Genomic DNA, 17507 nt, shown 5'->3' with positions numbered 1-17507 from the left:
GAGAAGGACCAAATGAGAAAGGTGTAGGACGAGGGATCAAAGGTGGCTTGTTTGTTTTTTAATTGTAACCCATTTAAAACGAGCAAGGATAAAGATTAATGTAGTGACTATGCACCGACCACAAAGCTAATTAAACCTTCATATTATGTTTGTTTCAGATCTTAAAGAAATAGAACATTACAGCTATAACCGAGTCCCTTAGCACATCCCATTTTGTATTAGACTTTTATTCATATGTTAGAGTTTATATTCATGTTGATAAATACGATTTTAGTACATTCATTTTTAACTGCTATGTAATGTTTTAGAGTATGAATATACCCGTTTATTCTCTAGCTGATGACGATTTAGGTTGTTTCCAATTATTTTGCAGCATACCCAGTGGGACAGTAAACTTTTTTTTTTACTTTCTTCTCTGCACATGTGTGTCTGCCTAGGAGAAGAAGTGCTGTGTATGTGCGCCTTCGGTTCTGCTGCATCTTCTCAGATAGCACTCTCAAGTGGGAGCGGGTTTGCAGTCCTGCCACAGTGCATGAGTGCAGGAGAGATGCTAAGTGGGAGAAAGCAAGGAATGAGGAGGGGCATGCTGAGAAAACCGAGTATTTCAAGAAAATCAGAAGTATATCAGCCCAGTAAAAGGAATCTCTTGTAGAAAAGGAAAGCTGTCAATCTTGGCTCTTCATTTTCCTTCTTTAAGATCAAAAATGAGATTTTATGGAGCTTAAACAAAGCTTTTGTGTCAAGTATGCTGAAAATTTTGTCTGATCACACTGTTCTGAATCTGCTGAGTGATCCATTACTTACTGGAATGCACCATGAGAACAAGCAAAATTGAATGGCTTCTTTTTTTTTTTTTGCGGTACGTGGGCCTCTCACTGTTGTGGCCTCTCCCGTTGCGGAGCACAGGCTCCGGACACGCAGGCTCAGCGGCCATGGCCCACGGGCCCAGCCTCCCCGCGGCATGTGGGATCTTCCCAGACCGGGGCACGAACCCGTGTCCCCTGCATCAGCAGGCGGACTCTCAACCACTGCGCCACCAGGGAATCCCGAATGGCTTCTTTATTTTTACTAGGGCAGGTGAAATTTGAAAAACGTATTGTGAAGAGAGGTAAACACTTCAGTCCTACCATTTAAAAAAAAATCCAAAATAACTTTCTTGTGTTGTATATTTTCATTTGGGAGTGCAATTTAAGTTGAACTTAGAATTGGGTCTTCTGAAGTGTTAAAAAAATTCTAATTATGGAGCCAAGCCTTTGTTCCAGTCAGGGAAATTCTATGCACACTAAAAAACATGGTTTTATTCATAATGATCTATTAACTATGTCCTAACCATGTCATCCCCCAGGCCTGTTAGCAGGAAATAAAATAAAAAGTTTTCTGTCAGCTTCCTCTTTTTTTTTTTTTTTAATTGAAGAATCACTGACTTACAATATTAAATTAGTTTCAGGTATACAACATAGTGATTTGATATTTTTATACACTACAAAATAAGGATAAGTCTAGTTTCCATCTGTCACCGTACAAAGTTATTACAGTATTATTGCCTATATTCCCTATGCTGTACATTGCATCCCTATGCCTTATTTATTTTATAACTGGAAGTTTGTACCTCTTCACCTACTTTGCCCATCCCCCCACCCCCTCTCCTCTGCCAGCTTCTTTCTTCTCTTTTTGCCCTTGTTCACTCTATTGTAGCAGTAGTTAAGAAAATCTCATGATGCAGAAGCTTGTAATAAGGAGGAAGCGGAAAGGGAAGAGAGGGAGAAGACACAGATCAGTGGTTTTCAGCACAAAGCTGGGTGGTGGGCTGCTACTGGTTAGTACTAATCAGAAGAAACTGGGTGTGCCGTTTGGCACAAATGACCCTGCAGTAGCACATGCTGGCACTTAGTGAATTGGAGCCCATTCTTATTTTTACATTTAGTGAGCCCTCTCTGCAGGGAAGAGGATTGCTTGTCTCCAGGGCCTTTTGCACACTACGGGAGTCTTTCCCTACCCACACTGTTCTCTGTGTGTGTAACATTCTCTCCTCTAGTCTTCTCCAGGTTAGTCCTATCCACCTTTGGTGGTTCTCAGACTTCTTATTCTCAGGATTCCTTTACACGCTTAAAAATTTCTGAGGACCCAAAGAACTTCTGTTTATGTGTGTTTTATATATATATATATATATATATATATATATATATATATATACATATATGTGTATATATATATATTTTTAAAAATAAATTTATTTATGGCTGTGTTGGGTCTTCGTCGCTGCACACAGGCTTCCTCTAATTGCGGCGAGCGGGGGCTACTCTTCGTTGCAGTGTGCAGGCTTCTCATTTCAGTGGCTTCTCTTGTTGCGGAGCTCAGGCTCTAGGCATGAGGGCTTCAGTAATTGTGGCACGCGAGCTCAGTAGTTGTGGCTCGCGGGCCCTAGAGTACAGGCTCAGTAGTTGTGGTGCGCAGGCTTAGTTGCTCCACCGCATGTGGTATCTTCCTGGACCAGGGCTCGAACCCGTGTCCCCTGCATTGGCAGGCAGGTTGTTAACCACTGTGCCACCAGGAAAGCCCTATGTGGGTTATATTGATCAACATTTACCATATTAACAATTAAAACTGAGAAATTTAAAAATATTTATTCATTTTAAACAATAAACCCTATTAATTTGTTAACTTTAATAAATAATATATTTTTATGAAGAATATTTTGTTTGTTTTGGAAAACATGGTTAGAAGACTGTTTTAGACATTGTTTTACATTTTATAAACGGGCTAGGAAGATGGCTGGATTCTCATATCTGCATTGGGTCTGTTGTGATATCACACCTGTGTAGCCTCTGGAAAACTATTGTACACTCCTGAAAGAATGAAAGTGAAAAAGACAAATAACATCTTAGTATTTTTTTGAAAATAGTTTGACCTCGTGGAGCCTTCTAAAAGGGTCTCAGGACCTCAGGGGTCCTGAATCTCACTTTCAGAATCATTGCTTTAGATCTCAGTTCTGTTGTCACTTCTCCAGCGAAGGCTTCCCTGACCTCCCTCACTAGGTCAAACTTTCCTATTATGCCCTAGTAGTACTGTGTACCTCTCGTCTGTACCATTTATTGAAGTACCACCTTAACTTTAATGTCTGTTTCTGCTACTTGGCTCCTTGAGATTAGGGATCACGTATGGGTTTTGCGCACAATTATATCCTCAGCCCTTGCCACAAAGGCCTGCCCCGTACTGGGCATTTGGTGCATATTTAAATAAATAAATGAGTGAATCAATTTAAATAAACAGACTTCTTGGATTCCACTTGATTATAGACTTTCCCTTAAAATGTAAGTCCTTCTCTGAATTGTATACCTGTTGTCTCTATTCAGAGCATATATTTATTTTCTGTTTTTTCAGACTGATTATTGCTAAGACTGTTGCAGGGCCATTACACCCCGGATCTGTGCAGCATTCTGCTCATACTCTGTCTCACCCATTGCACCATGTTACAATTCTCTGTTTACCTTCCATCCCCCCCCACTAGATTCTTCAGAAGCTTATTGAGAAAAGGGATTGTGACTTGTTTATCTTTTCAATCCCCTTCTCCATGCCGCAGTAGCATATCTTAGTATATAGTAGACACTAATATTTTCCTGAATGTGTCAAATTGGATTTGAAAAGATACATACACTACAATTGCAAGTAGATGTAAAAATTTTGACCTAAGAAGAATCATGTTCCCAATGCATGGATTACTGACAGGTTATTTATTTCTGAATTGTTTTGCACATCAGAATACATAGGGTAATTCTGTAGGTATTCTGACTTCCAAGAAAGAATCATCATGATCAGGTGTTTTTTTAAAACATTTGTGGACTTCCCTGGTGGCTCAGTGGTTAAGAATCCACCTGCCAATGCAGGGGACACGGGTTTGAGCCCTGGTCCAGGAAGATCCCACATGCCGCTGAGCAACGAAGCCCATGTGTTACAACTACTGAGCCTGTGCTCTAGATCCTGTGAGCCACAACTACTGAGGCCGCATGCCACAACTACTGAAGCCTGTGCACTTAGAGCCCGTGCTCCGCAGCAAGAGAAACCACCAGAATGAGAAGCCTGCACACTGCAACGAAGAGTAGCCCCCGGTCACCTCAACTAGAGAAAGCCCACACGCAGCAGCGAAGACCCAACACAGCCAAAAATAAAGAAATAAATAAATTAATTAAAACAACAACAACAACAAAAACATTTGTCATACGTGGACATCATTCTGTCACAAGATATTTGAGTTATGTGCATGTCCCAAGTACTGTGGTGTGCAATGGGGATGTAGCTGTGAGCAGGGTATACTTGATCCCTACCCTCAAGGATGTATAGTCTAGCCATCTGGTTTGAGTCAGCAAACTTTTTCTGTAAAAGACTGAATGCGAAATGTTGAGACTTTGAGGGCTATATGGTCTTGGTTACAAGTACTCAGCTCTGCATTGTGGCCCCAAAGTGGCCATAGACACTCTGTAAACAAATGAGTGTGGACACATTCCAATAAAACTTCATTTATAAAAATGGGAGAAGATTGGATTTAGCCCACAGGCTGTAGGTGCTGACTCTTGATCTAGTTCGTTTGTTTCTCAGTCTCCGTCTGACTCCTATATCCGGAGCACCAATTTTCATATTTTCAATGAAATTTTCATTGTCTTATTTGCTAGAATTAGCTAAGGTGAGATTGTTGAAGAACTTGATCTCATGCAAACCACTAAAGCTAATTCTTGTTTTTTTCTTTTGCACTTTTATCCAGGACATTTTATTTCCTTACATCAAAGAAAATGTTAAAGAGTATCTGCAGACACATTGGGAAGAAGAGGAGTGCCAGCAGGATATCAATCTTTTGAGGAAACAGGTTGGGATATTTCTATTCCATTGCCTCTACATTCCCAAGGGTGTTAGAACTGAGGATGCCTAAAGACTTAGAATATTCTCTGAGCTTATTTTAAAATAAGTGCTCTGGATTCACAGGGCACGGACGTTGTAGTGACTTGCCTGCTTAGGAATTCACAGTACCTAATTAAAAGGCCAGATATAATGACATCAGTGGCAGTTTGTGGTCTCTACAATTGCCTCTTTCTGGAGCTATTTCAGTTGCATAAAATATCATGTATTTATAAAACTAAGTCATTTCTGGGTGGAATGCAAAAGGGTCTTGTGCCATCTGATCACATTTTTCATCAATGTCTCCAAGTGATAACACCTCATCACCTCATTCTCCACTCTCTTCTCCTCATGGCATGAGCCCCTGCTGCCCCTCCACAGAGTTCCTGGGCCCTCACATACCTCCCTCCCCAGCTCACATTCAGCCCAGCCTTCATACCTGCCTTCGCCTTCGTTACATGTACTTTGTTCTACTTTGATCCCTCCCCAGTTTTCAGTCTTTCTCCTTCCACATCGTGTGCTGTGGAACTACCGATCTGTTGTTTTTCTTATTAAAATTGCTTCATTGGCAAAGGTCTTACATGCTATGCAGAGCTAACTCTCTGGCTTTTCTGAGTTAATTTTCTACATTGGACAATGTGGAAGGCTTTCTGTAAATTCTATAATGTTAGAAGTTAGGATTGGAAAGAGAGTTACATCCTTTGAGGCATGGGGCATTTGGATTTGTTGAATTTTCCAGATAACTCAGGGTTAGTCTGAAACACTCCCTTCTTTACCTTTTTTTGTTGTCTCAACTCCTGTTGTTGAAACATACATACATAATCCCTCATTGTAGCATATAAATCAATCATTGAGTCTTTAGGGATTGGACATATGCATTGTCATAGGCTAAACAGCTTCTAAATAGCTATTAAGGTTTTGCAAGATGTGGGAGATTGCAGGAGACTGAATGTAAACCAACCCCAGACATTGCTTCACTAGTTTCTTTTCATTGAATTCCAGGCATAAACTAATTTCACTGAGATTTTCTTTATTTCTTCCTCAGTTAGTTATAGTGCAGAGAAAATGATCTGATTTAATTGAAGTCCTGGTTTGTTGATCCTAGTAAGTGAATCAACAAACCAGGTCTTATTATAACATTTTATCATTTTGTGCTATCCCTTTTCTCACACACAACATGCCTCTTGGTTTAAGTTTCAGCTTTAGTGATACAGGAAAGGTAAATTTATTAATTATAATCCAGTTTTTTTTAGGAATCATTCATATCAGTCCCAAAGCGTAGGATACTTTAATTTTAACAGGGCTCGGTGCTAATGGTGGTTGGAGAAAGTTGGTCTGCTAGTTTTCAGGTATCATTTAAGGGATCTTTTTAAAAATGAGTAAGAAACAAATTTTGTGTTGTTTATGATTTAAAGGCTGAAGAGGACTCCCACCTGGATGGGGCTGTTCCGATCCCAGCAGCATCCGGGAATGGGGCGGATGACCTGCAGCGGATGATCCAGGCCGTGGTAGATAACGTGTGCTGGCAGATGTCTCTGGACCGGAAGACCACGGCGCTGAAACAGCTGCAGGGCCACATGTGGAGAGCGGCATTCAAAGCTGGGAGCATGAAAGCAGAGTATGTAGCTCCTCAAGTGACTCTAAACACTTCACTAGCCACCAAAGCAAATACATTTTCCACTAGTCCTCTCTCTCCAGTGTAAGTTGCATGATTTGCCAAGTAGATAAAATCAACATTCTTTTTATTCCAACAAGTGAGTGAGTTATTTTGTTTTGTTTTTTCAAAGCTGGGATAAAGCATTTCACCCAGATAAATCCCCCAGGCCCATGTCTGGCTTTGTGTGATGGTTGGAGACTTTTAACTCAAGTCTAAAACAGCTTCCTAGATGTAAATCAACTATACTCCAATTAAAAAAGAAAAAAAAAAACCCCACACACAAAAAACAGCTTCTTAGAAAATGGCAACTTCCTTGAACTAAGTCATATCTGATCCTTAGTGTATGAGTGACAGCACTGTTGGGCTGCTTCCCAGGATTGAAAGTTAGATTACCTGCTTTCTGCTCTGTTAGAGAAGTAAGAATCCTATAAAATTATGCACCCCGTCACTGTGGGGTTACTCAGTGTCAGCAGTGCCACTCTGTTCTGTGCTCTTACAGCAACTTCCAGACCTCGGAGTCTTGATTGTGGGGTTCCTAAGAGCACTCCTGCCGAAGGAGACTCGTGAGTCCTATGTTGCTATATTAAGAAATCTTAATAAGTTGCTGCCACTAAGGATTTCAGGGCATTGCCTGATGTAAACCCTAAGATCCAAGACTGTTACTAGCTGCCTATATTTCTTTTGTTTTTCTGTCAACTGAGATGCCATTCCTTACGTACTTTACAAGGGGCTTCCACCTTTTAAGGATGCTTTAGAATTTCAGGATAAGCCATTGATGTGGAAGTAAATATCAGTTAGTTCACTTGGTAAAACACTCAAAGCATTGGAGTCAGGAGATGATGCTCACAGGAGTTAGCCCATCCTTCTCCTGGTTTTAGTTCCTTAATTATAAAACCAAGGACTTGAAATAAATCATCTTTGACTTCTAAGCCCTGCTTTGGAGCAATAACAATCTGCAAATTCAACATGGACTAATCCTGTCTCTGAGTGCAAAGTAACATACAAAGTAACAGTTACTGCTTGTTTTGAACTAGTAGCTAATCCCTTTTCTTCATTTTGTTCAATGTTGTTTCATCCAGTAGAAGACTTCTCTGACATTTTCCAGTTAATCTTTTATAGATGACTGGTTCCACATCCCAAGTTGCTTGTACTTCTCTTTTCACCCATCTCCTGTGATGTTGTCCACTGTAGAGTTGGTGAACAAGACTGTCAGGAATCATTGCTGATTAGCTAATGTGAAATGGTACATGTCTGTTCACTGCTTTGTTACATAATTTTTTTCCTGTATAGTAAAACCTAAGGTTTTCTTAGTTCTCAAGAAACGTAGTTCTGTTTTCTAGCTAATCAAAGATTAATAGCTTTGAGCCTCCAAACATTTTTTTAATTGTTTGGGTGTAGATCTTTCTAAAAGCATTTCCATGCTCTCTTAAGGCACGCTGGACATAATTGAACCTTTTCTCGTCATGAATTATATCAAAGGCACACAATAGTACACTAGTATTGTTGTTTGCTTTTTTGAATTTCTTGGCAATTCAAAAAATCCCTTTCTCAGGGAACTGTATTCAGTATCTTGTGATAAACTATAATGGAAAAGAATCTGAAAAAGTATATATATGTATATATGACTGAATCACTTTGCTGTATACCAGAAACTAACACAACATTGTAAATTAACTATACTTCAATTAAAAAAAATTCCTTTCTTATTTTATCTCTTTTTCTGTAATCACTTTTTACTGTCCTTAGTGTGGCTGTCTGTCAAAAACTCTTTTCCCCTCGACCTAAATTACTGCTTCTAATCTACTGTGACCCTGGAACTCTGGGGACACGCTCATTAGATCTGCAGGAGTTCACAGTCTCATGGAGGTGCTTTTCCTGGCCACCATTTGGACACAAATAGAGAAACTTGTGGCAGCTATTTGACTGGTTTTCATTTGGCTGGATAACATGTTCCTTCATTTCAACTTGGTGGTCTTCCCTCTAGGTTCTTTGAAGATGTGGTTCCAGCAGTCAGGAAATGGAGAGAGGCTGGAATGAAGGTGTATATCTATTCTTCAGGGAGTGTAGAGGCACAGAAACTGTTATTTGGGCATTCTACAGAGGGAGATATTCTTGAGGTAGGTTACCCGATTACTTTGTTTTTTTGACACCATCAAAGCATAAAACAGTGAATGTGAGTGCTAAAGTTATAAGCTAAGCAGCATTCAGATAATTGCATTTACATATGCTATGCAGGTTGTAAAAAAGAAGTGGAAAAACTGGGGAATACATTGTGGAAGGGTGAAGTGTAGCTGTGGTACCAATCTTTGCATCAGGGGTTCTTAAACTTTGCTGTGCATAAGGATCACCTGGGGAGTTTGTTAAAAATGTAGATCCCTGGGCCCTGTTTCCTGGCAAATCTATATCAGAAGGTCTGGGCTACGTTTGGGAATCTGCATTTTCAAATATCTACCCTAAGTGATTCTGATGACAGTAGTATTAGAACCATATATATATATCTATATATCTCACAGATAAATAAGACCTAAGCTAGCTTGTAAATCAGCTATCTTGTCAGTATTAGAAAATCATCAACCCAAAGCAAAGGAAACTAATGGCTTCTTTTGGTTGTTTAAAGTATTAGGTAAGATGTAAAAGAGTGGCACATGCCACTGTCCCTCACAAAAGGGCACACAGACTTCTTGAATGCAGGAGAGTAAATGGTGGATTCATTTGTTTCTGGTACTTTGGAGAGAGACAGATTTTATTTTAGCAGATTCAGCATTCTTCTGTAAGAGAACTGGGCATGTTATTACACAGTGATTACTTAAGGCCTCCTATTAACATTCCTTGTACCTGAGAAAAGTCTTGCTAGCTTTTCTGTCCCACAGTCCCTACGTCCCCTGGAAGACAGGGTAGTCATTGGAAAAAGGGACTACATTTAGGACTTTAAAAAGAAATGCTGACTAACTGAATACAGGCTGAAATTAGTGATTCACAGTAGTTTACTCAGCCAACTATTTTTTTTAAATAAATATTTATTGACCCTCTACCATGTGCAGAGAACACTTTGACTTTGGAGTTGTCATAGTCTCATCTTACTTTCCTGCTTTTCATCTTAGTTCTAAGTCAAATATTAAATCAGTAGTAAAACCCTTTAATTGCTTGTTAACTATTCTCCTCTGAATACAGATATAAGCTTCTTTTCTGCTCTCTCTGATGAAATAGACAATAAGGTGAGAGTAGACAGGACACAGTAATTACCCTACGAGTTCAGTAATAAAACTTTATTCTACACTTGCTTAGTGTGAGGCAGACTTCAGAGAGAAAGAAAATATGCAAAACAATTATTAACTTTAAAAATCACAATATTAATATTACCTTAATTTATCTTTGTTAGGCTTATTTTTAGTTTGTGAAAAGTTCTGAAAATATTCGAAAGATCACATCGTAATAGCTGATCCTAAATGTGAACTTATTTTAATGACTGTTGGTTAAATTAGTAAGTTATATATTTGACCCCAATTATTTCTAAGATGTCAAGGGTATATATGACCTCTTGGGTAGAATTTAAAAATGTTTTAATTAGAAAATGAAGGTTTCTTGAAAGTAAAGTAATAGCTTACTAATTAAGCAGGTTAGAGAAATCTGGTCATTCTGGGATCAAAAGGACAATGTTGAGAACCTTTCATCGGGTGAAACCCAGTCTAACAAGTAGTTTGAGTGAATATAGTGTTTTAAGGATAGGAAGTAGGGCATATATATTTTAAAAGATTTTGGATACAAAATTAATGCTAATGGAAGAAGGCCAAGATTATAAAATGATCTTATATACATTGAATTGGTAGTTTTCTTTTTCCAAATGTTTATTTCTATAAAACCTTAGTTTATATTTACTTTTTGTAGCTTCCATAAAATTCTCTATGAAGTAGACTTACAGGGAATATTTGTTGAGTGGATGAAGTCACTATGATTGTCGAGTAGTTCAGAGAAAAGGGATGAGAGACAGAGGGGCTGGGTTGCATGTGTGTTAGTAGCATCGTTCTTTCCCCTTCTCTGTGTCCAGCTTGTGGACGGTCACTTTGATACCAAGATTGGACACAAAGTGGAGAGTGAGAGTTATCGAAAGATTGCCAGCAGCATTGGGTGCTCAACCAACAACATCTTGTTTCTGACGGACGTTACCCGAGGTGAGTAATCTGACTTCTTGCACTGTACACTCCAGGGTGGGAGCCGAGCCTGGCACTGCACACGCTTTGCCTTCGTAAAGAAAGTTTATGTGGGTAGCCCCGGAAAATGAAGCAGGTTTATAAAAGGAAACAGTGAAACAGCCAACCCACCTCCCTCTCCATCTACCCATCCTTGGGGGAAGTGGCATTGGAAAGATGAATTTTTCTCCTTTTAACATGAAATGGGGAGATAACAGAGGCACCCAGCGGTAAGGGTGGGAAGGAGCATGCAGCCAGGAGTATGAGCGTGGGTGTGTGGCCAGTCCAGCACAGTCAAGTCACAGGGGACCTGCATCAAATGTACTTAACAGAAGTGAGATCAGCTATACACCCTCAGCAAAAAAAAAGTGAGAGAGAGAGAGAGAGAGAAGTCTGTAGTTGGAGCGATTTTGCCTCATTTTCTTGCTGGCTGATGAGCACTGCCCCTCAGCGAGGAGGAACCTCATTTCTCCCTTCCCTCAGATGGGCTCAGGCCCTGGGCGCCCCTCATGCACACGGATCTCATGTTTAAAAATTGGCATCTTTTTTACCCAGCATGGCCCTCTTTATATGATATACAGTGCATTAGCACATGCATTATCACTGTAAGGAGTGAATGTATGAAACAGCACATACTGTACAGTATCGGCAATTTAAGTGATTTCAAGAGCAGGTTTTTTTGCGGTACGCGGGCCTCTCACTGCTGTGGCCTCTCCCGTTGCGGAGCACAGGCTCCGGACGCGCAGGCTCAGCGGCCATGGCTCACGGGCCCAGCCGCTCCGCGGCATGTGGGATCTTCCCGGACCGGGGCACGAACCCGTGTCCCCTGCATCGGCAGGCGGACTCTCAACCACTGCGCCACCAGGGAAGCCCTCAAGAGCAGTTTTGACCAAACGTAAAGCATACGCTCAAGCATCTATCTGTATGAGAATATGAGTCCTCCAGAGAATTACAGAAGGAACCGGTAGTGAAGAAGGAAGCAAGCAGCAGCAGGCGAAGAGGTCGGGGGGTGCTGGGGGAGGTGGGGGGTCTCTGCCCCTGGCTGGCGAGGCTTTCCCAGACTCCCTCAGCTGGCTGCAGCCTTTGATCTTGTGGTCATTTTCCTTAGAGTCTGTGCGTCTCTCGGGGTCCTACTTTGGTGTATTTGTAATTGCACTTGTGTTGGAGGATAGTTTTACTTTTTTGTGTTTCTTCCATTCATCTTGGATCATAAGTTTTACCATTCGTTTACCCATAGTACAGGGCTTTGTATACAGTGCAGCTGCTCTGATACACTACATCTATTTCACCAGGCTCAAGAAGGGAAGTAGGGAAAAGGGGCGGAGGGCAGGGGCGCTCTCCTATCTGGTGGCTCCGAGGGACTCCTGGGCCCTGTGGAAGCAGTCTGTAGTTGACATTCCTCCCTCCAGCCCTTCTGTTCGTTGTGGCAGAACTAGAGTCACTCCCACTCACTGGGACTTTTCAGAGATGTCGCCCAAAGGCAAACCCAGGCTACTGGCAAAGGCATCTTATCTGTGCTAGTGTGAGTATATTCTTTGTCTGCTGCTTTGGTTTATCATGTTAGGTACGATCTGTAGGCATATAAACAAATATATACTAATTTGTGAAGCAGTTTAAAAAAAATATCTTAACCAGCATAGGTCATCTAATGACTTCAAGAAGTCATAATGTGTGTTCCAGAGAAAGAGTGGTAGACAGGCTTAATTCTACCTGACGTACAGTTGACATTCAGTAACCGCTAATATCTTTGTTAAATTTCAATCCTCGGTGAATCTAGACTGGAATTTTTGATCTAGGGAGATGGTAGCAAATCACAGCCATTTGTTGTTTGGAATTTTGAAAGCTCAGTAGATTTAGCGGAGACCTGCCCCTGCTACACGTCCTGGTTTGGGTCAGCCTCAAAGTGCAAGGTTCTAGAAACTCATCTTATTTTTCTGCATCCTGGAAAGCTTTGCATTTGCGTGTCTTAACTGCACTGAAGGTGAGAGACAGACGCGTGGACACACAGCTTCAAGGTTCACTGTGTAACCAGCTGGCCAGGCTACACCTATGTACCAATAGCCATTTCACCTGGCCTCTGCTTTGAACTGTCAGCGTACTGTAAATGTTTGCCTGTCATATTTCTGTGTATAAACCATTTACTGATTCAAAGCTACATTTTACCCTCTTCCTTGAATGGCTTTTTGGGGCTTTGAGTGGTGGGCTGGGTAGGTCACTTTACTATCTGTGTAGATAAAGGTGTGAGGAATGATAATTTGAAGACCTTTTGCTTTGTTTTGCTCCTTATGCAAAGGAAATAGATCTTTCTGGTGAGTTTAGCTGGTTTAACCTGTGAATTGCTTTTCTTTAATCATTCATGTAAACAGGGCTGTTGGAGATGAAAATCCATGGTTTGCCCTATATTTAATTCCGCTAGGATTTTGATCGGTGAGTGTCTGCAGGCTTAGAATTAGAGATCTGCTTTGTGGCTGGAGCTCCCCACAAAGTCAGCCTGTCCCAAGCATTCTGGGATTGAATGCATGATTCAACCTGTGATCCCCAGACTCTCGCCTTATTCCCTGCTTTTTGGTTACCGCTAATAATTGTAACCCCTGCCTGAAGACCACTTATAGTTTCTTCATATTCTTGTCTTTAGCCACATTTTTTTTCTAGTTGCCATCAAAGTACATCATAATTTCAAGTCTTTCTCTTTTCTCTTAAGCCATATCCCAGAAATTATTCCTATTCTCTTTAGAGACTAGAGATAATCTCCAAGTTGTCTCTCCCTTGAGTCCTCTGCAAGGAGGTTTTATTCCTGCCGTTCATCTTCTGCCAGCCCCACTCCTGCTTAGGCAGTAGGGCCAGACCTGGGTTCACCTGTAGCTGGGACAGGGCCAGGCACCTGGCTACCTGCCTTGCTCTTTTCTATTGTCTCTGATCCTGTGTTTTAGTAGCACGTGTCCAGACTTCCACTGCCAAGGCAGAGTGGAAGACTAAGTTGATATCCCAAATAATACTCAAATATAAAAGAGAGAACTGAAAGACTTTTCCCTTTGGAGGGAAAGAAAAAAGAGGTCCAGGGTTTGAAGTCAACAAGTATTATTAGATAAGTGTCTCAATAATATATGAAAAGAGCAAATAGATGCTTAAGGACAAAAACTTGCCCCACGGTGATCTTGGTAAGAGGCTGAATGTGGAACGGCCACTAGTAAGTCCCACATGGATCGTGATGACTCAACGTGGTTGAGATCCCGGGTTGCTGGTCCAGAGGACTGTGCTTGAGGCAGCCAGGCTGGGAACTTGGGGTGCGTGGAAGGCAATGCCTTTGCTGCTGGAGTGAATGGCATCTGCAGAATTTGCCAGAGGTGGGGATTTTGGAGCACTATTTTTGGTCTGGGAGGTGACAGTCCTTTCATAGGAGGTGGGTAGGTGGAAGAGACAGCTCTGCCCCATTTACTCTTTCTTAGTACTGCTGCCCTTTAATTAATGCATTCCGTTGCTCTGGCTGTTTTCCACAGATTGAGAAACTACTGGGGTTTCTTATTACACCAGATCTGAATTGCAAAGAATGTGTTTCAGATTCTTCCCCAGTTTTGCTCTATCTGCCCAAGTATGCCCCATCTCTGTGACCACAGACCTGTGTCCTGTGTCCATTCTCCTACTGTTTGCACATGTACTTTATGTCTGCCTACAATTCCTCCTCTCTTGCCAGTTTTCCTTCCTTGAAATTTCTGATCAAAACTTACTATCTGTGCAGAGGAGTCATTTGTTAAATTGCAGGTCCTAATTCAGTAGTTGCACATTGGGGAACCTGACATTCTGTATTTGTAACAAGCTTCCACGTGATTTCCACACTGCTGGTCCAGGGACTACACTCAGAGCAGCAATGCTCTAGAGCAGGAGTTGGCAAAATTGTTCGGTAAAGCAGGGGATCCCCAATCCCCTGTTAGGATGCGGGCCGCACAGCAGGAGGTGAGTGGCGGGCAAGCGAGGGAAGCTTCATCTGCCGCTCCCCGTCGCTCGCATTACCGCCTGAACCGTCCCCCACCACCACCCCGGTCCGTGGAAAAATTGTCGTCCATGAAATCAGTCCCTGGTGCCAAAAAGGTTGGGGACCACTGCTGTAAAGGGCCAGGTAGTAGCTGTTCAACTCTGGTCCTTGTAATGCAAAAGAAGCCACAGATAGTACATAAGTGAGTGGGTGTGACTGTGTTCCAATAAGACCATGTTTACAAAAACAGGCGGTGGGCCATAATTTGCTGACCCTTGTTCTAGAGCACAGACCACAGAGTCTGACACACGATTTCAAATTTCACCTCTACCACTTGCTAGCTCTCAGTTTCTGCATCTGTAGAATGGAGATAGTAATACTAACAACCTCAGGGTTGTTGTGAAGATGTAGATGGGAATGGAAGTTCCAGGAACTTTGTTTTGTTCACATATCTCTGGTCCTAGAATAGTACCTGGCACATAGTAGGTGCTAAATTAATACAAGGTATTAGCTATTATCTTTCAGATGGACACAAAATGAGGAGGGGTACATAACCCAAGACATATTAGAGATATCCCCTCAAATACATAGCTTACTTAGTTTCATTTGACTAGTCCTGTTTTTACTTCCACGCAGTCACTGATCTTAAAACACTCTTAGTCCAATGAGGAGAGAGACAACAGGTAATAACATGTCAAATCATATTGTCTTGATAGGACTAAATACAGGGTGTTAATGGAGCACATAGGATGTTCTAATACAGATGGTAGTAGCTCTAGAAGATAGAATATTTGAGCTGAATTTTGAAGAGTAGGAATTTGCCAGACAAAAAAGATGGGCAGTCTAGCCAAGGGTTGTGACATGTTTGGGCTCCAGGTGTGAGAGTAGGTATTTCAGCCTGATTAGATCCTGGGATTCCATTTGCCCCATATCTATTTAATTGGTATTATTCCTGACAGCCTGTCCTTTGGGAAACAGCTCAGTTCTCTGTAGGACTGATGGGAGGGAATGGAAGAAAGCTGTGGACATGGCTCTGTCTTTGTGCATTCATAAGTACTTAATAAAGCTTAGAAGTCTAGGACACACTGCCCTCCTTGTCTGCCAGTACAGTTAGTTATGCGTTTGAAAAAAATTTTTATGGAAAAATTAAAAATTATATAAAAGAATAATAAGTCCACCCCCTGTGCTTGTCTTTTAGCTTCAACAGTTACCAAATCTGGACCAGACTTATTTGTTACATTCCCACATCCCTCTGATTATTTTGAAGCAAATCCCAAACATCATATTCTGCCATTTCTGACACATATTTGGATTTTCGCAGAGGCCAGCGCTGCTGAGGAAGCTGACGTGCACGTAGCTGTGGTGGTGAGACCTGGCAATGCAGGGTTAACAGATGATGAGAAGACTTACTTCAGCCTCATCACGTCCTTCAGTGAACTGTACCTGCCTTCCTCAACCTAGAGGAGGAGTTCTAAGGAAGACCAAACTGTCTTCACAGAGTTGTCCCTGTAGTCTAGTTTTATTCTAATGGTAAAAGTAACTTACTTAAAAAATACATACATACACATACATAAGGTATGTAAGTGTGTGTATGTTCAAATTACCTTTCACAAGCACGTAAGTGGGAAAAAGAATCTCAGTTCAGTGAAAAGGAAACTTATTTAAAGATGATGCTTTATATGTAGAAATTGTTTGAAACCACAGCTCTAACCATTATTGAGGGCGAAATATAGTTGATAGAAGAAATTACTACTATACAGGTCAAATGTGTTATCTTTATCAAGTCATGTACCAAAATAGAAAGGTAGGTTTGAGAAGTTACTCAGAAGCCTGGTTATTTTAAAAACTAGAAGTATTTCGAAGACATTCCTAGTAATAATCTACTCCTCTTTTAAATTGTGAGTTAGAAGATTACAGCAACTGAATTTCAAGCTATTAACCTTCCCTATTTACAAATGACAAAGCTATTTGTTTCTGCTCCAAAAGAGAGCAAAGTTGGGAAAGGAAACTCATTTGAGTCTTGATTAATCATATATCTGTTACTTAAGAAACTTGCTAATCGTTGTGGTACCCACAGCAAGCAGTTGCCTTACCAGTGAAAAAGATGCACTAACGTAACAGCTAAAATAGAAATGTGCTTCCTAATGTTTAACAAAACAGTCCTAACCCTGCCACTTATCACAGATTTCAGAGTTAACCTTGCTAACTACTTCTTAGCACAGTTTGAGAACATATGTTAACTGCTGTTTACTATTAAAAAACAAAAGGTTTGCTGAAATTTGTCCATAAGACCTAGAAGAGCCCTAATATCTAATGTTTTCTCTGAAATGGATATGAGAAATGTAAATTTTATAACAGCATTATTTATCCTAGTTCAGCCTAATAGGATGTCGTGTCAATTTCATGTGGTAATTAATAAAAACATTTTCTTCTTTGCTCAGTTGTTGTTTTTTTTAAATAAATTTATTTATTGTATTTATTTATTTTTGGCTGCGTTGGGTCTTCGTTGCTGCGCGCGGGCTTTCTCTAGTTGTGGTGAGCGGGGGCTACCCTTTGTTGCGGTGTGAGGGCTTCACATTGCTGTGGCCTCTCGTTGCAGCACGTGGGCTTCAGTAGTTGTGGCTTGCGGGCTCAGTAGTCGTGGCTCGAGGGCTCTAGAGCGCAGGCTCAGTAGTTGTGGCTCATGGGCTTAGTTGCTTTGCGGCATGTGGGATCTTCCCGGGCCAGGGATTGAACCCGTGTCCCCTGTGTTGGCAGGTGGATTCTTAACCACTGCGCCACCAGGGAAGTTCCTTCACTCAGTTTT

General features: G+C 41.2%; 1 protein-coding gene across 2 annotated transcripts in view; it reads left to right on the top strand.

The window, feature by feature from the left end:
- The window catches only part of ENOPH1 (enolase-phosphatase 1), a 35449-nt gene extending 18312 nt beyond the window's left edge, over window positions 1–17137 (top strand). For both annotated transcript variants that reach the window (XM_082653393.1, XM_082653392.1), the window contains exons 2-6: window positions 4757–4858; window positions 6303–6505; window positions 8529–8661; window positions 10590–10713; window positions 16023–17137. In XM_082653393.1, coding sequence (XP_082509519.1) covers window positions 6381–6505; window positions 8529–8661; window positions 10590–10713; window positions 16023–16162 — 522 coding nt within the window. In that variant the 5' untranslated portion in view covers window positions 4757–4858; window positions 6303–6380 and the 3' untranslated portion in view covers window positions 16163–17137. The remainder of the gene's footprint in view (window positions 1–4756; window positions 4859–6302; window positions 6506–8528; window positions 8662–10589; window positions 10714–16022) is intronic.
- The last annotated feature ends 370 nt before the right edge of the window (window positions 17138–17507 follow it).

Source organism: Grampus griseus (genome assembly GCF_964374135.1).
Source record: "Grampus griseus genome assembly, chromosome: 4".
NCBI lineage: Eukaryota > Metazoa > Chordata > Mammalia > Artiodactyla > Delphinidae > Grampus > Grampus griseus.
Note: the sequence above shows the minus strand (reverse complement) of the source record. Positions and strands in the feature narration are given on the sequence as shown.